Here is a 19,712-nt window from a genome sequence, read left to right as displayed (position 1 = left end):
GCTGGACTCGCTTAGGTAGAGCTCGCTACAGACGAGGGACGTTGTGCATAAAAGCAATTGATGTCAAGATTAGACGAGCACTGTCGAAGTGGGAAGAATAACGGACTGTGATGTCGCAGTGACGGGAGCTTCTAGGAGGCGGGGGGCTACATGACTGGATGGACAGGCGGAAATCGAATCGTGGATTGTGCTGTCCGTGTCGTCTTTCTCATTGTTTTTTTTGAGGGTCCTTCGGAAGAAAATCCCTGCCGTGGTGACAGCGGATGGAGACTGGAGGTCACCTACCGACCAGTCATGTTCTGAGTACCGCAATTTAATCCGACACTCTGCCCTGGATGCTGCTTGATTTGTGGGAAATGCACAGTGCCATTCGAAGTCTCAAGTACCTCTCGCCCTACGTCCTAGTCTGCACTTTAGGCAATCGAGCTCCCTGAGTTTTTCCGACAGATGCATAACTGTCAGACTTTACCCACGTTATCCATCCGTTATGCTCTACTTATGCAGCACAACTGCACCAACCAAAGACCCAGCCCCGCAAAGCTGCCTTTTCCCTGTTGCTCGGAGGGCAGCAGCTCCTGCAGGCCAGAGCGAAAGAGGCGGCGCACCCACCGTACCGCACTTTGCAACCCCGAAGCGTGCTGCCAGTCGCCTACCCATTTCCTTCGCCCAGAGAGCCAGAACCAGAACCAGTCTTCCAGGTCTTCCCACTCCGCACTCCGGCCTCTCTTTTCCCGACCTGTCACGACATGATTTTACATTGTCCTCAACTGTTAGACATGCGAACTGTTCAATCCCCGAAAAAGTCTTGCTGGAGTACCCGAGTCCTCCCTTCTCAGTAGCCTGACCTACCTGCGAGTCGCGAACCAAACCATTTCTTCCACTCTCGCTCGATCGACTGCCCTCCCACCCGAACCACCACAACAACCCACCCGCTCTCTGCCCACTCGCTCCTCTCTCTCCTCCTTACCTCGACACCTCAATTCTCTCCTGCGTACCTTGCCTTGGACATTGCGACAACCGCCTCTCATCTGTCAACCTCCTGCCGACCTCCCTCCCTCCCTCCTCCGAATCCCTCCCCCGTTCGTTTCTCCTCCCCTCCGCCTTCCCGCCGCGCTGCCTCAATGGCACCCCCCTCGCCTCGACGATCTTCACGAGCCCGAGGCAATACAGTCTCTCAATCACAACAGTCGTCGACTACGTCGAGTCTCTCTAGCCGCGGCGAGAGGAATACAAGATCTCTCAACAAGACCTCTTCCGCAAAATCCACACCAAGCGCCTCGCTCTCCTCAGAGCCCCCCGAGGACCTCGAGAACGCTCTTCCCTCACGACGTCGGACCCGCGCCCAAGAGGACGCCCGAGACAAGTCTCGTATTGATCCCTACGACATGGCCACCGGAAGCGACGACGTACAGGAGGACGACGAGTCGGTGCGCTGCGTCTGCGGCTTCGATGAATACCCGGGTCCTCCGCCCTTCGAGGAGGACTCCAAGCACGGAAAGCACAACCCGGATGCAGACTTCTTCGCTAGCATCGAGCTGTCAGACGAGGTCTCTGGTTTGTTCGTCCAGTGCGATGTGTGCAAGGTCTGGCAACATGGTGCCTGCGTCGGTATTTTCACCGAAGAGAGCTCTCCCGACGAGTACTTCTGCGAGAAGTGTCGGAATGACCTACACAAGATTCACACTGCAAGCAATGGGTAAGTTTTCCAGATGACCTTCTCACACTTAACAGTGCTCTCTCTGCTGGTGTGATTGACAGTCCTGCGTGGGCCGCGTCACTGGCCTTGAGAGATCCTCTGGCAGCCCACCCATTTCACCCGTCTTGTAGCATACTAATGTCGTACCGTACAGACAACGCTACTCAAATTACCTTCCACTCAACCGTCCATCGCGCGCGACGTCTCGAGCTGCTTCCCTTGTCAAAGACGGCACCCGCTCACCCAAGGAGACGAGCAAAAATGGCCGAGCCTCGTCAGCAACACAAGCTCAGAAGCGAAGATCGACCATGAACAGTCGGGACGCTGCATACGACGAGGATGAACAGTTACGAAGAGCCATCGAGGCCAGCAAAGAAGAGGCTATTCCTGACCAGCCGGAAACGCGCCGACCGAAGCGTGGCCGCAGCGGCAGTGAGGAGTAAGTGCTCAATTGGGTCGTTGTTTGGCATCTCCTAACGGTTTTAGAAATCTCGCAAGTCTGAAGAGGCAACGAACAAGCTCTCCTTCAATGTCGCCGCCCCCCGAAAAAACACAAGCAATTGAAGACGAGTCAGAGGAGGAATCAATCACTCGTAACGGACAGAAGAAGGCTCGCGGCGCCCGCAATCAGCGAGAGAGATCGGAGCGTGAAGAGCGCGACCGTCAACGTGCTGAGGCCGCCAAAAGCAGAAAGGGTCGTGCGGATCGCAGAAGGGCGGAGGGTACTACTACCACTACCACTGCGGGTGTCGTCAAGGAGCCTGAAGCTCATGTGGCCACAGATTCAGATCCGTCGGAAGAAGTCCCTCTGGCGTCCGCAAAACCTATTGTGAAGCCAACAACGGAGCCTCCTGCCCCGGTTGAAGCGCCTCCGTCGTCTGCGCCGACCCCCGATACCCCGCCGGCGAACCCGGCACCCACTGGCAGCACGCACAAGAAGTCGAGTCGCAACAATCAGAAACGTGGCAAGGGCCGAAACCAGTATACGAAGGATCGAGACGAACATGAAGATACGCCTGCGCGTTCGATGTCCAGAGACATTGCGCGGAATCACGACGACCATACTGGCGCTGGAGTCAGCAAACATTCTGGCGCGGACCAGTCTAAGCAGCATGGAGCTAAGCACAAGGCCCACAGCACCCAGAGCAAGGTGTCTATGAACGAGATGAAGCGAAGAGTGACAGCTTTTCTCGACTTCATCTCCAAGACGCAAGTGGAGCTGGCGGGAGAAGCGCTACCAGGGTCACGAAGCAGCCAAAACAGCTCTCAGCAACACAGCCCGCGCGCAACAACCGCGCCAGAAGCACCAAAGATCAGCGTCAACGGCGCTGCAAGCACAGAAGCAAAGGACTCCGCTGTCGCGAACGGGTCGTCCAGCGAAAACGATTCCGAGTCTAAGGAGTTTAAGGCTTTAAACTGTGTGGAAATGATGGACGTTCTAACCCGGGACCTACTTCGTTGGCAAAAGCAGTATGCGCCTTGACGAGTAGCCTCTGGGTTTCTGGCGTTTGTTTCCCTGTTCTCTATATATGCGAGCCATTGCTCGAAAGCGACACCGTGGCTGCGGTTGGTTTCGGCGTATGATACCAGAGATTATCCGACGGTGGCATCCGACGGCAAACATGTTTTTTTTTTTGTTTTTTGTTTTTTTCGTTGATTGGGTTTGTTGCTTCTGGCGTTAAGGTCCCTGGGATGGCGAGAGTGATCGGAGCATAGGATTTTCAAAATGGCCATTATTGCTACGGAATTGAGTGTACGTACTAGTTACGGGTTGTTGATTTTGGTTGTGACTGGTGGGCCTGGGGATGAATGTCCGATAATCAGACAGATGCGAATGTTCGATGGGTATGAGTGACGGCTTCGCGCCGTGTCAGGGTTTACAGGCCTATATCTAGCGACGTGTCGACATGAACTTGGCGCATCTTCTAATGTACACATTACCCTCATTTATACTCGTTTCTTTTTTCCATGTATGATATACAGAGTGCGGGGTATCTCTATAGGTCGTCGTCGTCCTCTTCAAAATTTACTCTCCTTGAATCTTACACGGCTTTGGTTTTGTTGAGTGCTCTGTCCTTCCTGGCCTCCTTCTCCCGCTTGCGCGCCTGGCTCATGCTCACGGGGCCTTGTCCGGCCTTTTCTAACTCCTTCTCCCTGAAAGCCTCGTCGTTGACATCGTCCAAAACGACCTTGCCCAGTTGGCCAACTCTCCATTGCTTGACTATCCAATCTGCCGCACTCTCCGCATTCGCCTCTCCGCCGCTCTTCAACTTGCCCGTCTTGCTCGCTACCCCTTGTAGAAAGTCGTTGACTTCGTTCGTTGGATCGCTGTATTTCGCGTACACACTGGGGTCGGCGAGGTTCATCCGGTAGAGGAGGTAATCTGCAAGAATCACCATGGGGATGCGGTCGTCCTTTACGGACCCGACCAGCGCAAGCTTGACCATGCTCTCGGCCTCGGACACGTACGGCATGAAGACTCCGGGCGTGTCGAGGACAAACACGCCCTCGCCGAGCCCCGCGCCGCCGTCCTTCTCGGAGTCGAGAATGCGCACGGGGGAGGACAGCTTGCGCGTCACGCCGGGCTGCGCGCCGACCCTTGCGACGGACGGCTTCTTCTGCATGCCGTGCTTGCGCAGCTTGTTCAGCAGGGTGCTCTTGCCGACGTTGGGCATGCCGACGACGAGCGCGCGCACGCCCGTCAGGCTGTCGATGCCCTGCGCGACATGGCGGATCTCGCTCAGTAGGGTCTTTGTGCTCGCGCCGTCGTCCTTGCGCCAGAAGACGGCGCGCTGCGGGGTGCCGCCGCCGGCGGTCTGGCCGCGGTGGAAGCGGCGCAGCGCCTGCTCGATCTCGCGGGGGCTGTCGGTGCCGAGGTCGCGGTGGGTGTAGACAACGATGCGCTCGCGGCCGGCGATGGCGCGATCGAGGATCGGGTTCCAGGAGGTGATGGGGACGCGGTAGTCGCGGCACTCGAGGACTAGGCCGACCTCGCTGAGGCGGGAGGAGATGTCGCGGAGGGCGGCGTGGTGGTGGCCGAGGTAGTAGGAGCGGGGGATGGAGTCGGAGACGTCGAAGCGGGTGCGGGGCGAGAAGGCGCCGGTCGCGGCGGCGGCGGCGACGGTGGTGGTGCTCCGGCGAGCGAGGGTCGGGAGCATCTTGGGAGAGGTTTGTCGGTGCGCCGGGGGTTGGGCGCGCTGGCCTGTGATTGAGTGGATCTAGCGCGGGTGAGTAATCATTGTCGTTCTGCGACTCAAATTCATGAGTGGTCCCTTTTCTTTGGTTCGGGAGTGAGTTGGGCGTTGATGGAGCCGTTCGCTTTTCTCTTCCCCTTGAAGCGCAGGGTGGGAAATTTGGTCGCAAATTTCTTTTCAGCCTGAGCGCACCCGTCGCGCAGCCTCATCGAATGCGCCACAATTGATTAGTCGGCGGGGGGTTTTATCTGGTAAAGCTTGGAGGGGCACTGAAGCTGGGCCCCTGCACCCTGCGGCGGTGACGTCAGGGACGCTGTGCCGGATCCGAGAGCTTCGGAGGAACCAGTCTCCACCTGTGCCAAGGCTTGGCCAATGAGGGTTGAGAATCCACGTGGGGGACGGGCGGCGTTCGATTTGTCGCAGAGCGCTTGAATTGAAGCCGTTTTTTTGAGTTTTGTCGCTTGTTGGGCACTGATCAAGGGCCTGCCTTGGACGCCCTGGATGTTTCGAGACTATGGAAAAGTATGCCGCGCAACCGATGAGTGAAAAAGCGGTGTTTCTTGGTTCGTGACTTGCCGCGGGGCGTTTGGGGCTAAAGATAGACGCGTGTTGAGTTCTTCAAAAATACCTTCTTTCTTTCCTCTTTGCCTAATGACTCGACTTGATATGTCGTCACTTGCTTTTGCTGCCGTGCACTGTTGAACTCCTGCTGCTGTTCTTATCTGGGATTGACAGCCTGGAGTTGCGGTGAACACCACCATCATCAGCACACCCAACTTCTCCAAGATGGGTCCCGAAGGTGATCGTCGGGCGTCAGCCACAGCACGGCAGACCAACGACGACGACGCCATCATGCCAGTTCCGGAGTTGCGAGCACAGGCTCCCTCAGAGAGAACAGTTTCTCCCGCGAACCGAGAGCTGTCACCCGAAGTCGCCTCCGTTCGCCAAGAGGAGCGTTCCCCGAGCAGATGGCGAGGATACTTTGCCAAGAGCGGGAAGCTCAGACCGTTCAGACTGCTGAAGGAGGACTCTCTCAACTTCAGACTGCGATACATATCAGACTGGACCGTGTTCAACCAACTCGTGCTGGCCAGTGCGATCTACGTCTTCTTTACTAACATTTTGCCCGGCATCACCTTTGCCAGCGACTTGTACGTTCTGACTGGAGAGTCGTGGGGGACGATTGAGGTTGTGTTTAGCACGGGGCTCTGTGGGATCATCTTTGCTCTGTAAGTTGGCGGGAAATCTTGTGACTGTTGTGATACTAATACGTCCTCAGGTTCTCGGCCCAGCCGTTGACTATCCTCGGTGTCACTGGTCCATTTTCGGTTCTGGCAGAGAATATCTACTCGCTATGCGAGAACTCTTTCAAGGTAGCGTCCACTCCTCGACGCGGACATTTTATCCCGTCGTTCCCATTCCAAGTTTATGGCTGTGACTGACATTCCCAGATCCCCTTCCTGCCCTTCATGGCCTGGTCCCTCATCCACTCCGGCTGGATGCACTACCTTCTCGCCATCTTCAACGCCCACGACTACACCATGCAGTACGTCACCGACTTCAGCGCCGACATCTTCTCCCTCCTCAACAGCGTAATTTACTTCCATAAGGCCGTCCGCGAGCTCGAGCGCACCAAAGCCGCGGTCTCGCTCGCGGCCTTTCTCTACTCCATCATCGGCGCAGTGGGCACCTGTCTCCTCGCCATCTTCCTCTCGACGGCGCCGTCGTGGAAGCCGCTGTTCCACAGGTACGTCCGCATGGGCCTCGCGGAGTACGCCGCCGCCATCTCCATCGTCTTCTTCATCGGCATGCCCTACGTCGGCGACCTGGCGCACCTCGACCACAACAGGCTGGAGGTCTCCAAGACGTTCAGGCCGTCGTCGCCGAGCCGGGACGTCTTCTTTGTCGAGTTCTGGAAGCTCCCCATCGGCTGGATCTTCATCGCCATCATCCCGGGCATCATCATCACGGTGCTGTTCTACTTTGACCACGAGATCAGCAGCATCATCTGCACGGCGAAGAGGTACGGCATCCAGAAGCCTGGGGGCTATGCGTGGGATATAATGCTTCTGGGCACGACGACGATCATGTGCGGTATTCTCGGGATCCCGCCAGCGAACGGACTCCTTCCTCAAGCACCGCTACACTCTGAATCTCTCATGCACACCGTCGTCGAAGATCCTCCCGCCCCGAACTCTGAGCCCGGCGAAGACCCCCCATTGAAACCCTTGATACGGGTATATGAACAGAGATACTCGCCCTTCATCCAAGCGGCAGGAATCTTACTCTTCGTCTCACCGCCCTTTCAACACGTCCTGGGCTTCACGCCTACCTCTGTCCTCGCAGGACTGTTTATGTTCATGGGCTACCAGTCGCTATCCGTCAACCCGATCCTCAACAGAATCTGGCACCTCCTCACGCCCATAGCGGAACTTCCAGCTTTGCCCCAGGGCGCGTCCTGGCTGGGCATTCACATGTACACCATCTCGCAAATCATCCTCACCGGCATCGTTTTTGGAGTCACATTGACCGTGGCGGCCCCGGGCTTCCCTATCATCATCATCATTCTGGTCCCAGTCAGGCTGTTCCTGATGAATAAAGTGTGGAATCGGGAGACGTTGAGGTACATCGACGGGTGGGCGACAAGAGAGGGAAAGCCTGAAGACAACGAAAACGACCGGAGGCGGGAGGCGGTCATCGCCTCGCGCGAGTCAGCCAGACGAGTGTCCGACGAGGAGAAGGGGACGAAATCTGCGTGAAATAACTGCAAAGATACAGCTAGACTGCAAACCAAAAGCCGGCAATAGAAACCACTCCATTCAATTGCAGAAGTTCATCACAAATGTCACCTCGCTGCATGACGAACCCCCGGTCCCTGTCCTGCGAGATCTATCCATCTGCGGGGTTCCGTCCCGCTGTCAACCACGTCCGGACCCATTTACCCCCCGCCCCGAGGTCGAAGGGCACCCTTTTTCAGATCAATGTCCGTGATGCATCGGGTGAAGATACCCGCAGCGGCGGCTACCGCGATCAACCTACAATCCGCCTTCGCAGCCTTACCTTGTGAGACACATTGCGCCATGGCGTATTTCAGGGCCGAGATGCCCGATGGGCGTCGGGGCGTTGTCTCGTCTCACCTGGGCTTGTTGAACTCCTCATCGCACTCGGTTTATCTGTAATTAAGATGTCGCTATCCGTAGCAGGGAAGTATGCAGTCATCACCGGTGCAGGGTCAGGTAAGTCGTCAACTCGATCTCACAAGACCAGAAAAGAAAAAAGCTCACGCATCACCAAGGTATCAACCTGGCCTTTGCCAAACTCCTCCTCGAGCGCGGCTGCTCCGTTCTCATAGGCGGCCTCGCCCTCCGCCCCGAAGCATCCTCCCTCGTCTCCCAGTACTCCCCCCAATCCTCATCAGACAGCAGCCGTCCGACAGCCCACTTCCAGCAAACAAACGTCGCCTCCTGGCCGCAGCTCTCCCGCCTCTGGGACACGGCGCTCGCCACCTTCCCGCGCGTCGATATCGTCGTGCCCGGGGCGGGCATCTTCGAGCCGGCGTGGAGCTCCTTCTGGCACGCGCCCAAGACGGCGTCGAACCCGGACACTAAATCGCGCGACGCCGCGGAGGCGGAGCCGGGCACGTACGCGGTCATCGACGTCAACCTGACGCACCCGATCCGGCTGAGCCAGCTGGCCATCGGGCACTGGACGCAGACGCACCGGCCCGGGTGTCTGGTGCACGTGAGCAGCATCGCGGGGCACGCGTTCGGGTTCGGGACGCCGTTGTATTTTGCGAGCAAGCATGGCTTGCACGCTTTTGTGAGAAGTCTAGGGGAGATGAGGGATCGGGTTGGGATCAGGTGCAGCGCTGTCGCGCCGGGGGCTGTCATGGTATGATTGTTTGGTTTTTGCCGTTCTTTTCTGAGATTGCTAACGTCATGCAGACGCCAATGTGGCGAGAGGACCCCGACAAGAAGCACATGGCTGAGGAGGAGGATGCGAAGCTGTTCACCGAGCCCGAGGAGATTGCGCGGGGCATGCTTGAGCTTTGCGAGAACCCCGAGTACGGGAATGGAACCATCCTGGAGGTTGTCAAGGGGAGGAAGAGGGTTGTGCCGTTTTACCACGCCGAACCGCCACAGGGTGACGGAGTCTTCATACCAAAGTACAAGGAGGGCGCGGAGAAGCTTTGGGACGGGTTGGAAAGCGGCGGTTTGAAGGTCTGATGGATGGTATGAAGTGAGATTGCGGGGCCGAGTCCGAAGAACGAATAGTGTACAGAGACTGCCTCCATGCCCTGTACCACAGCGAATGGTTCTTTTGAGCTTGTTCAAACTCTGGTATAAACATCGTCATTACAATCATTGTCATGGTCGTTGTCGTCGTCCTTGTCGTCGTCATTGCCATCGCCACTATTGTTCTTATCATCGTTGCTTCTACCTACCTACTATCGTCTTTAGTCGTATTATAATATTATGCTCATCATTGCGTAGGTAGAAGAGATAGCCGCACATAGCAGCTCTCGATCCGCACAACATTTAACCATCGCCTTTTCTGGAAGATTGAAATTACAAAACCTATCTTGAAGACAATGCTTAGCTTTTCAACGCTGCCAGCACCTGAACCTTTGGCTTATACTGCCATCTCCATAGCCCCTAAATGCATCAAGCTAACCCATTGACATTTCTCCAAAACAATGACAATTGTTGAGGAGAGTGATGTATAGAAAAACGACTTGATCAACAAAGAGATAAGCAGAACACGTTGTTCAGGATTCGTCTTGCTTAAGATCCAGCCCCCAACCCGTCTTGGCGAAGGATCCGGTTTGCTGACCAAAAACAAAAACCAATGCGAACCACACCTTCGTGGTTCGAGCTTCTTGTTTCCTATTCGGGTAAGTGCGAAGCTCAGCAGCGGCAGGTAAGGCGAACGAACCACACCGACAGCTGCGGCCCGACGGACTGAGACATCACCCCCCAACGCCACGCCAAATGGTGACTCTGCATTTCAGCCCTCGCTTAGAGACGGTACGTAATCCACGGCGGCGTCCCCCTCACCCAGTTGTTAAAGCTTCTCGTGGTTGTAGCTCCAAGACATGCCTTGTGAAAACAGTGTCTTGTGTATATGATGGCGTCTCTTGAAGATCTAAATCACTCGCCAGATGTACAAGACCTGCCAAGACGCCCGCATCTCGAGCTCTTCAACACGGATCCGACGGCATGCGGCGATGCCTCTTTTCATCTCTTTCCTCAGCTTCCCACCGAGCTCCGGCTGCTCATATGGCGCCATGCTCTGCAACGAAGCCGCCTGCTGAACGTCACGATTGAAGAGGCAGAAAGCAAAACTGCGGGCGAAACTCCAAGATACTCCCTTGTCAACTCCTTGGGCCGCCCCATAACGGGAGACCACTACTGCATCACAGTCCAAGCCCGGTGCCGTCTCCTCCCGGAACTCATGTCTGTATCCCGCGAATCTCGAGAGGCCGCCAGAGCATTCTACCCCGTCAGCCTCCCCTGCCACCTCAAATCCGCCGCCGGAACCCAAAAGACGGCCCTCCTCCTCAACCTCTCCTACGACTACCTCCAAATATCGTCCGGACCCTCTTGGAAAGCCACCATCGACTTCCTCCACGACCTTCGCGCCCACGACCCCTCAGGCACCGGCCTCCAGCACCTCGTCCTCGACGACGCCGACTCCGACCCCACACCGCTCAAACCAACCGACATCGACACCACCGCCCTCGCCGCATTCCGCGCCACCGTCAAAGGCCTCAAGAGCATCTGGTTCCGAAACGTCACCCCGGCCGGCCGCGGCCTCGACGTGCTGACCTTCCGAACCGCCCACGTCTTCAACTACGGCTACCCCGTCGTTCCCTCCTTCACCTTCTTCGACGCGCCCCGCCGGGACCCGCGCAACATCTCGCGGGACCTGGAGAAGGTGTGGGCCGGGATTCATGACCCGCGCGGGAAGCCGCTGGCCTGGCGCCGGCTCCTCCGCGGCCTTGGCATCGACCCCGAGCGTGATCTCGACCCGGCGGCCGACGTGCGCGTCATGGTCGGCGCGCACAGGGAGGATACATTGCGCAGCCGTGAGGAGGCAAGGCGGTGTCTTCATGAGGAGGACTTTGAGTGGTTGAGGCTGCAGTGGTGGTTTCACGGGTGGGCGGACGGGCCGGATTGGGGCCGCGGATGCCCGCCGGCGGGATGCTTTGGGACTCCGTCAGGGCTCATGGCGTGCCTGCCTCGCTTTGACGGTCCGGAGGTGCTGGCTGCGGCGCCGAGGCCGGCGTTGGGGTTTTGGCTGTTTCCTGTGGATGCGTTTGGAGAGTTGAGGGAGGATGAGGATCCGGACGGGTGGCTGAAGATTAAGGGGCTATTTGACCTGAAGGGTTCCTGGCCTGATCTTGCGCTGGCACATATATCATGATGTTTAGGATTTCTCCGTCATTCCTGCGTGTGGTATATGCGCGAAGACCAGAGCTGCGGTGGAATATTAGAAAAGGGTGATAGCTTGTCACCGGTTCGAATTGTATCTAGTAGTTCTTGACTTTGGTGATCGACACTTGCCAAGCCAAAGGGCCGTGACTTCAGTTCAGACGACAATGCCAGGCTTGGCTGGACAACCTCTAGAGCAATCATCCCAAGCTATGAATGAGATTCTCCAAAGTCCAAGACTTCATCTAAAGAAAGCATAGTAAACGCTCCAATCTCAAATGCCAAGCCGTCTTCTTTGCGCCGAGGTGTTCGCACCGCTGTAGCTGTCATGTAATCAGGACCCAAGGCTCTCAAACACACATTGGCATCGTCGACCTTGGCTCCCTTGAAGATAATGTCGTGCTCCGTGACGGCGTCTCCATCTTCCTCAAACTTCTCCGCCAGCTGTGGCGGCTTGAAGTTCTTGAACTGGAGGTCGCCGAGCCACTCTGCAAGCAGCGCCTCGCCCGTCATCTTGACGTACGCCTCCCTCAGACACCAAAGAGCGTAGAAGCACCGCAGTTTGAAATCCATCGAGTCCTCTGCTGAGGCCCCCGGTTTCAACCCCGGCGGGATCGCCGAGAGAACCTGCCACTTAAGGAAGCTCGCCTCAGCAGGCGAGAGCACATCGGCGTGCACGTCCACGAAGCGCGGCCACCCCTCGCTCCTGAGCATGCTGTGGTCTCTGGAGCGACGCTCCGAGGTGCAGACAATGTCAACGCCCACGTCTACCGGTCCATTGACCGCGTCATAACCGTGGACGGAGAAAAGCGCAACCAGACCGGCTTGGTGGCTTACGTTGAAGCTCAGGGGTTCGGAGCCGTCGGCGGTGCGGAAGACGGGCTTTGTCTTCTCATTGCGGACAGTGTTTGCCGAAGGCCAGGGGACGCCGCAGAAACGACTGATGGCGTAGCGTTTCAGAAGGTGCGAGCCTAGAGACAGCTTCGCGTCGCGAACGTGGTAGTACTTTAGCACAGCTTTGCGCTCGTCGGCGCTGAGGAGGGCGAGAGCCCGGGATGCCTGAGTCGTTTTGTCAGTTTCGTGGTGTTTTCAGGGTTTGCTTCTGCTCTTCCAGGGTTGAAGTGAGGCGAATGGGATATTGCGCCGACTTGCTGGGCGACTATTGGGGTAAAGATCTCGCCTCGGGCGGTTTGATTTGCATGGAGAAGGACGAAACAGACATGGGTGTGTGTGGGTGGTTCACGGGCGGTTCGGTTCGGTGAGGGAGGGTGAGGTTTCTTACTGCTTGTTCGAGGTGCTTCGTTTCAGTGGCCTCTGGATACAGGTGCCGAGTATCCAGGATCCACTGTGTGATAGTCGGGGCCATCTCGATCGGTATTGCTTTCGGTCGTTTCCAACCACGTTTCTCGCACTCGCAGGCTGGGGTTTTGCGATATGTCGTTTTTGCTCTATGTACAATGAGTCCCGCGGCCGAGAGATCTCGAGTGAAGCTCCAGTGGCTGCAGTTCCAGAAACCAAGCCGTCCCAGTCTGGGTCAGACAACCCGACTCAAGATTTACCTCAAACCAGCTGCCGCCGTCACAAGAGGGGACGAAAGGTGCCTGCCAAGCAATTCGATTAAGGTTAAGGATTGCCTACAGTTATCGCCCCGCAGGACAGGTGAGAAGAGACGTGAAAGAGACGAGTGGTGCAGCTGCAGCGGTGGCCGAGAGGAGCGTAGAGCCGTTTGGCGACTTGACACAAGAAACAAGCAATTGGACGATGGAGCTCGGAGGGGCTGAAGCGAGAAGGCGAAGAATGCTTGGTCACTGGTGCAGAAACCCCGGGCAGGCCGACAACAGTGATGGATCGATGATTTGCAATCTCAGGTTTCAGACATCAGGCCATCGGGACCTTGGGAGTTGCGAGTCGCTCCTGGTTTCATGGGGTTTGGTTGGGTGGGTGGAAAAGAAGCTGGAAGGGATGAGACGAGAGACTGAGGTGAGAGTGGAAGAGTAAGGTGTCGTTGCGCGTGGGTAGAGGAGGGGCACGTTGAGACGTTTCCACCCCTTCCCTCAGGTTCCCGGTCCTCCAGGCGCCCCAAAGTTCCCAACTGAGGTCCAGTGCCACCCAACCTCCAGTTGTGCTGCCGGAACAGGGCGGACCAACGCCCGCTAGCGCCCATTCTTCCAGGTGGGGTGTCACTGGTTCCAGAGGCTCACGACCGCAGATCATACCAGTTGGCGGCTTGGCCCTGTCTTTGCCGCCCCAAACCTTTTCTCGACTTCAACTCCACCTGCGTCTGACATGCCACTCTGAATCCTGTATAAAGCTTCATCAACCGTCCCTCGTTTAGGTCTTGATTTTCTACTCCTCTCCAGCGCAATTCTACTCTCTCTTTCTAGAATTCGCCATGCAGTCGAGTCCACCAGCCAAACACAAAGATTCCTGCATTTCCACTACCTCAATTGGCCTCCCCCGTTCCGCCGCCATGTCCGCTACGATCACTACATAACAGACAACCACCACCATGCGCGGCGGCGAGCAGGCCAGGAGTGCCACTCTCTGTTCCACCTGATGTTCCTTCCCACGGAAGAGTAGAGCTGAAGGTGTTGAGCAGAGAAACCTTTTTTTTTGTTGGATTTTCATGTCTGGAGGTCGGGGCGCGCCAGCCGGAAGACAGTCGAGGATCACCATTTTACAACAACTTTTACACCGCTGGAGGGATCCGCAGTCACCTGAAGCGTCGATGATCCGTCCGCAGCTGCCACGCGCCGCCCTCGCAAGGGACGGCGCGGAAGGCGCCGGATGACGAGAATTCGCTGGTAGGCCTGCGTGAGCCTGGAAGTGATGACGACTCTCCCCTTGATCCTTGGACCCGCCCGCCTCGCCTGGATCGGACTCTTCGTGAGTTAGAGGAAGGATTGAGAAGGCGGGACTTTGTCCTGACTCGCCCAACCCCGGATTCTTCGTGAGTTAGGGGTTGTGGTTTGAGAGGGATGGGGATCGAGGGGGCTGAGGCGTATTTCTTACTTTTCTTCTTTTTTTCTTCAAATCAGCCCATCATAACGCCGAGAGTTGGGCAGCCCTATGAAGCGCAGGGGATGGGTTCGTGCACTTGTGTGGATCCGAAACTGCGTGGAGGGTCCCTTGCAGAGTCTGGACCTTTACGTGGTGCGGGGGATTACGACGCTCGGAAGCATCAACCAACCAGACTATGTTGAATGGAAAGGGGAGGAAAGGACTTTGGAAATTATTGAGAGAATCGGTGAAGTCTTTGGGAGGGAAGGGAATAGGCCGAGGTGGTGGACGGGGCAAGCTATGACTTGTGCAACTGTCTGCAGTACTCCGTAATCATACAATAATTTCCTCTCATCTTGATCGGTTCAAATATTGGGTTGATTCTCAAACTTGCAATTCACTTAGTGCTCGCAAAAGAAGAGGGCAGGAAGTGGCGTAATGGTCGAGACGCTGACAACGTGTCTTTTGTGGTTTTGACTGGTTTCCAGGCAAGCTGGTCCTCTCGTACACGCCAACCCTAAATCAGCGCTTTTTCCCGTGCATGCAATATGACTGTATAACTTTTGCCGAGTGTGCAGCTGTTTGTCTTTACACTTGGCGTCTTTGTACGTGTCTATTGGCCCTTTTAGATAAAATGGACCCTGTGGCTATTGAACGGCAACCATCTCGACAATTCGGCTCCCTGTGTAACCCAGTAGACCAACATCTCGGTAGTCGTTGCTCATTCAAGCGTGATGCCCAAAGAGCTGATACTTGCGTGCCAAGCCACTATGCCCACCGCTTCGCCGCTTCTCCAACCCGGGATATACGCGGGCGTGACGGGCATTCCCTAACACACCAAAGGTTGAGTCGAGATGTTGCAGCGCATATTCCCAGGACAAAATCGTACACTGGCTGCGAGACCATTCTGCAAAAAAACTCCATGACGCCGACCGATGCCTCGCTCTTCAGGTCATACACATAGTCTGTACAGTGTCTCGTGATATCCACCTCTTCAAGCTTTCTTCACAGTATTCTGTTGGATCACTTCTTTTGCGCCTCAGCCTGCTCGGCCCGGTACTTCTCGTTCTCCACCTCCCTCCAGTCCTTGGGCATGGGCTCGTTGCCGTCCGTCTCGCCCCTGCCACCAGCGAAGGCCGGCCGTCCGGCGTACAACTGGTAGCCCTTGCCCGACTCGGCGTCGTTCATGGTCTTGTAGTTGACGGGCATGTTGCCGCGGAAGCGCTTGCGCATGTCGACCATGCCGCGCTTGCACTCGCCAAAGCCCTTCTTGAGCTGCTGGCACTTTGTAGGGAGGGTGTTGACGAGGGGTTCGCGGAGGCAGTCGGAGGCGCTGTTCTGGTGGACCATGACGCAGTCGGATTCCTGGAGGCATTGCGCGAGAGCCGCGCCTGTGGGCATTTAGTCAGTTGAGTGTCCATGCGAGCGGTTCTGGTGAGGGGAGTTGGGACGCACGCAATTCTTTGCAGGAGCTGGGCATGGTGACGGCGGTCTGGAGGTATTTCCCTTGGTGGACAGGCAGGCGGTGGTAGGTGGATCGACGTGAAGCCTCAGCGTACAGTACCGACTCTAAGGTTTGCGAAGCATCAAACAATTAGAGAGAAAAAAACGGTCACTGTGATTGGATGAGATGGGACCCACTCGGATGCAGCGGTTCCAGCGTCCTTTCACAGTGCTCTCGAGTCTGCAAGGTCCAGTGCGAGCACAGAGACAACTCCCAACGTGAGGAGAGGCCGCTAAGGTTGGCTTAGTGCCATGTCTCTGCAGTCCTTCAGGTCCTCAGGTTCCCGCTTTTCAGGGATCCAGGCCCGTGGACCAACCGCGTCGCTCGCGCGGGCACCCCCTTCCCCACCTCATGCCCCTTCCAATTGAGGCACCCTTGCCCCGAAGCGGCGGTTGGTGCTGCGTTGGCACGTTGTAACAGCGCAACAGGACCCGGGGCCAGTGACCACTGACCTCTCGAACCTCTGACCTTGAATCTGGGACTGGGAGCTTGACCTTTTCCCTTTCGAGAGCTCTCCCTCTGATGCATCTTCACATGTGACATCACTTCGCGCCCGTCCACTTCCACTTTCGTACGCTGACACACGACACACAGCAGCTTCGAGCACATCTTTTTCCCTCACGAGCCCAGTTGATCGCCAACCGCAAAGCTACAACCAGCCGCCCACAGCCCTCCTCTCTTGTCTCCGACCTTAAGTTAAGCTTTGCGCCCCTTTGGAGACTAGAGTGATGATGCCTTGAGAGCTTCCCCTAGCTGCTCGTTTCTTTGCTTTTCTTTCCCACCAAAAAAACCTTAGACATATCGTTCCTGGCCTGCGCCGCCAGCCTCTTATCGCATATTACACCGCATTCTCTGTTCCACACGATGCCTATCCCTTTCATCGGCCGGCTAAACATGTAAGGGTGCCCAATTGCCCTGATCCATCCTCTCCCTCCCTTCCTGAAATCCCGCCCCTCAAACTGCAACGCTTTGAACCCTTGCGATGTTGCAGTCAGTGCGATCCAGACTGGTGCTGATGGAGTCGCGCAGCGTCGAGTATGTGGCTTTGGTGGGGTCTTTTCTGCTGGTAGGACTCGAGGCTATCATCCGCGTCCTGACCTTGGCTCTACGTATGGCAAAATGCGCTTCCCCTCGTGGCGTCCAGAGCTAGCTAGCTAACCCAGGAGCTCCTCCCAGCCTCGCCGCTCATCTCGCTCTTCTATGTGGCTTCCCGTCGACTGTTTAACCGATTCTCGACGCCGGCGCATAAACGCGCAGAACAGCGCAAGAAGTGTTGGTTCATCCCCCGCCACGGCTGACGTTTTCCTGTGGTTTCGAACTGCGCTGACTCGCGTGGTGCGCAGCCATCTCGACCAATGTGAGGGACGCCTCCGACTTTGTTGATCTCTGCCGGTTATACGGGTACGAGGCCGAGGAGCACGTCACGCAGACCAAGGATGGCTTCCTGTTGGGTCTCCACCGCCTGGCTTGGAGGAAGGGCGAGGAGGGCCAAAGGATCAACTGCGGCCCAGGCAGCGTGCAGAAGAAAGTCGTATATCTGCATCACGGGCTTCTCATGAACTCGGAGGTCTGGGTCTGCTTGACCGACGAGCAGAGATGTCTTCCGTTCGTGCTTGTCGAGAAGGGCTACGATGTTTGGGTACACTTACCAACCCATGTTGATTTGGCGTAATACTGACGTTGACACAGCTCGGCAACAACCGCGGTAACAAGTACTCAAAGAAGTCGGTTTCTCACTCGCCAAAGTCTCTCGAGTTCTGGAATTTCTCCATTGACGAGTTCGCCTTCCATGACATTCCCGACAGCATCGCTTACATCCTCGAGGCCACCGGCCAGGAGAGTCTGTCATACATTGGCTTCTCCCAGGGAACCGCTCAGGCTTTTGCTACCTTGGCCATCCACCCCAAGCTGAACCAGCAGGTCAACGTTTTCATCGCCTTGGCGCCAGCAATGTCTCCTGCCGGTCTTTCCAACGGTATCGTAGACGCACTAGTCAAGGCGTCGCCGCAAGTTCTGTTCCTCCTCTTCGGTCGTCGATCGATTCTCAGCTCCGCCACCATGTGGCAGTCCATTCTTTACCCGCCGATTTTCGTTCGAGTAATCGACGTCGGTCTTTCCTTTTTGTTCAACTGGCAGACGAAGAACATTTCTCTCAGCCAGAAACTCGCGGCTTACCCCCATCTATACTCGTTCACCAGCACAAAGAGTGTGGTCCACTGGTTCCAGATCATCCGCAACAAGTCCTTCCAGATGTACGACGACGACGTCCACCCTCCCGTGTCCATCAGCTCGTCCAGCAAGTATACCAAGGTCGCCAAGTACCCGACTCGCAACATCAAGACCCCTATTGTGCTTGTCTACGGCGGCAGCGACTCCCTCGTCGACATCAAGGTCATGCTCAAAGAACTTCCGAGTCAGACTGTAGCCACCGAGATCCCCCACTACGAGCACCTCGACTTCCTTTGGGGCCGCGACGTCGATGCCCAAGTCTTCCCGCACGTTTTTGATGCCCTCGACAGCTTCACCGACGCACTTCACTCCAAGGAGGAATACGCCCGCTACCAGCTCGCAAGACAGGAGAGCCTCCTCGGCTCCGGCAACGCGTACCGCCACGCCCATAAAGACAGCGACGTCTCCGCCAGCGACACGTCGAACGCGGTGGATGAAATCCAGCCCAGAAACGGTACGGACAGCCCGCTTTCATACAAGTCTCGAGACCGACCGTCCGGGATCCCCTCGCCTTTCGGGACGACCCGCACGAATAGCAATATGAGAACTCCGTATTCGCAGGTCGCCGCTAACGACGACGATGTACCTTCTTCACCAGACAGACCTGACAGCCGCGCTACGAACCCCGACGACAAGGAGGACGGCAGCTTACTGAAGCCCACCCGCGAGTCACCGACGGCGAAGCTCAAGGGCATCGGCGTGAGGAGGGGCAGCGGAGGCAGCAGCCTGAGCTTGGATAGCATGCGCGAGGGCAAGGGGATCAGTCTGGGCACGAGCAAGGCCCTCGGGGGCGTCGTGACGAAGAGCGGGATCGATGCCAAGGGGCTGGGTAATGCGGGTGTGGAGGAGGTCAAGGGCGGGAAGAAGAAAAAGCGTGTCACCGTGGCGCCGTAGTATTGAGGTGCCTAGTTAAAGAAAAGGCGGAGACAAAATTGGAATACAGTACACTCTGGAATAAAAGTTTATTTACCACTGACACTGAGCTAGCGAGCAAGAGGATATTGACGATTAGCCGGTGAGAGACAGCGTCCGTCATTCGAGGCACGCCTCCACTGGCGCTGATGAGGAACAACGCCTCACTCGTGGTTGCGACATGAATTGGAGCGTATTTTCTATATTGCACTTTGGTGCAGCTATTTTCTCGTTCACCGGGTTCGACATGTGCATGCGCAGCATCCCTCGTGGCTTCTCTTCAATGTTCCTTGCTCATCAGCTGTGCTGGGTATATGAGGCGGTAGGTAGTCTTGAGGAGTTTGGACCGACTTCGAGATGCTTGATTACCATGAAATCAACTGCCTTCGTGGACAAGGGCAAGGCGAGAGATCATACTGGTCGACAAGACGTCTGTCCATTCATGCTATAAATATACAAGAGACCGCCTATTTTTCCTGTGTCTGGACGGCTACATTTCCTGTGTAATTCATTGAAGATGTTGCGAACGACGACAATGTTAACAATGATGGCGACAGTGACAACGACGACGATAGTTGAAGGACCAGAAGAGCCGGCCCCCAAGTCTCAATTGCATGCTTGATATCGAAGAGACACATCAAAATCAACCGGTGGTATGAGTGTGTTGTCGTTGAGTAAGTCAAGAACGAATTTAAACAGATAGACTCGGAGAGGGCGACTTTTCTGAGTCCTATCCAGCTGGT

At 56.4% G+C, this 19,712-nt stretch overlaps 8 protein-coding genes across 8 annotated transcripts; 5 read left to right on the top strand and 3 right to left on the bottom strand.

Moving 5' to 3' along the window:
• Window positions 1-1,121: 1,121 nt before the first annotated feature.
• Window positions 1,122-3,179, top strand: CTI6 (Histone deacetylase complex subunit CTI6; the record flags this gene model as incomplete). Its single annotated transcript, XM_037327473.1, has 3 exons — window positions 1,122-1,696; window positions 1,851-2,135; window positions 2,183-3,179. 3 exons carry the CDS (start codon window positions 1,122-1,124, stop codon window positions 3,177-3,179), a joined length of 1,857 nt encoding a protein of 618 aa, XP_037174618.1.
• A 559-nt stretch (window positions 3,180-3,738) lies between these two features.
• Window positions 3,739-4,854, bottom strand: mtg1 (Mitochondrial GTPase 1; the record flags this gene model as incomplete). The annotated part of the gene is made up of 1 exon (XM_037327472.1): window positions 3,739-4,854. The coding sequence occupies one exon, from the start codon at window positions 4,852-4,854 to the stop codon at window positions 3,739-3,741; it is 1,116 nt and encodes a 371-aa protein (XP_037174617.1).
• An 822-nt stretch (window positions 4,855-5,676) lies between these two features.
• Window positions 5,677-7,649, top strand: CGCA056_v012227 (putative transporter; the record flags this gene model as incomplete). Its single annotated transcript, XM_037327471.1, has 3 exons — window positions 5,677-6,119; window positions 6,170-6,263; window positions 6,342-7,649. 3 exons carry the CDS (start codon window positions 5,677-5,679, stop codon window positions 7,647-7,649), a joined length of 1,845 nt encoding a protein of 614 aa, XP_037173968.1.
• Window positions 7,650-8,074: 425 nt separating this feature from the next.
• CGCA056_v012226 (15-hydroxyprostaglandin dehydrogenase) lies at window positions 8,075-9,116 on the top strand (the record flags this gene model as incomplete). The annotated part of the gene is made up of 3 exons (XM_037327470.1): window positions 8,075-8,126; window positions 8,186-8,781; window positions 8,835-9,116. The coding sequence occupies 3 exons, from the start codon at window positions 8,075-8,077 to the stop codon at window positions 9,114-9,116; spliced, it is 930 nt and encodes a 309-aa protein (XP_037173967.1).
• A 901-nt stretch (window positions 9,117-10,017) lies between these two features.
• Window positions 10,018-11,316, top strand: CGCA056_v012225 (uncharacterized protein; the record flags this gene model as incomplete). Its single annotated transcript, XM_037327469.1, has 1 exon — window positions 10,018-11,316. One exon carries the CDS (start codon window positions 10,018-10,020, stop codon window positions 11,314-11,316), a length of 1,299 nt encoding a protein of 432 aa, XP_037173966.1.
• Window positions 11,317-11,534: 218 nt separating this feature from the next.
• On the bottom strand, window positions 11,535-12,690 carry npgA (4'-phosphopantetheinyl transferase NpgA; the record flags this gene model as incomplete). Its single annotated transcript, XM_037327468.1, has 2 exons — window positions 11,535-12,383; window positions 12,607-12,690. 2 exons carry the CDS (start codon window positions 12,688-12,690, stop codon window positions 11,535-11,537), a joined length of 933 nt encoding a protein of 310 aa, XP_037173965.1.
• A 2,657-nt stretch (window positions 12,691-15,347) lies between these two features.
• Window positions 15,348-15,804, bottom strand: PET191 (Mitochondrial protein PET191; the record flags this gene model as incomplete). Its single annotated transcript, XM_037327467.1, has 2 exons — window positions 15,348-15,715; window positions 15,780-15,804. The coding sequence occupies 2 exons, from the start codon at window positions 15,802-15,804 to the stop codon at window positions 15,348-15,350; spliced, it is 393 nt and encodes a 130-aa protein (XP_037174586.1).
• An 888-nt stretch (window positions 15,805-16,692) lies between these two features.
• On the top strand, window positions 16,693-19,069 carry CGCA056_v012222 (putative lipase; the record flags this gene model as incomplete). Its single annotated transcript, XM_037327466.1, has 6 exons — window positions 16,693-16,724; window positions 16,858-16,937; window positions 17,005-17,100; window positions 17,172-17,467; window positions 17,518-18,950; window positions 19,045-19,069. The coding sequence occupies 6 exons, from the start codon at window positions 16,693-16,695 to the stop codon at window positions 19,067-19,069; spliced, it is 1,962 nt and encodes a 653-aa protein (XP_037174630.1).
• Between the last annotated feature and the right edge of the window lie 643 nt (window positions 19,070-19,712).

Source organism: Colletotrichum aenigma, assembly GCF_013390185.1.
Source record: "Colletotrichum aenigma strain Cg56 chromosome Unknown KSG_Cg56_contig08, whole genome shotgun sequence".
Lineage (NCBI taxonomy): Eukaryota > Fungi > Ascomycota > Sordariomycetes > Glomerellales > Glomerellaceae > Colletotrichum > Colletotrichum aenigma.
The sequence above is the reverse complement of the archived record's forward strand: the minus strand, read 5'-3'. Positions and strand labels throughout refer to the sequence as shown.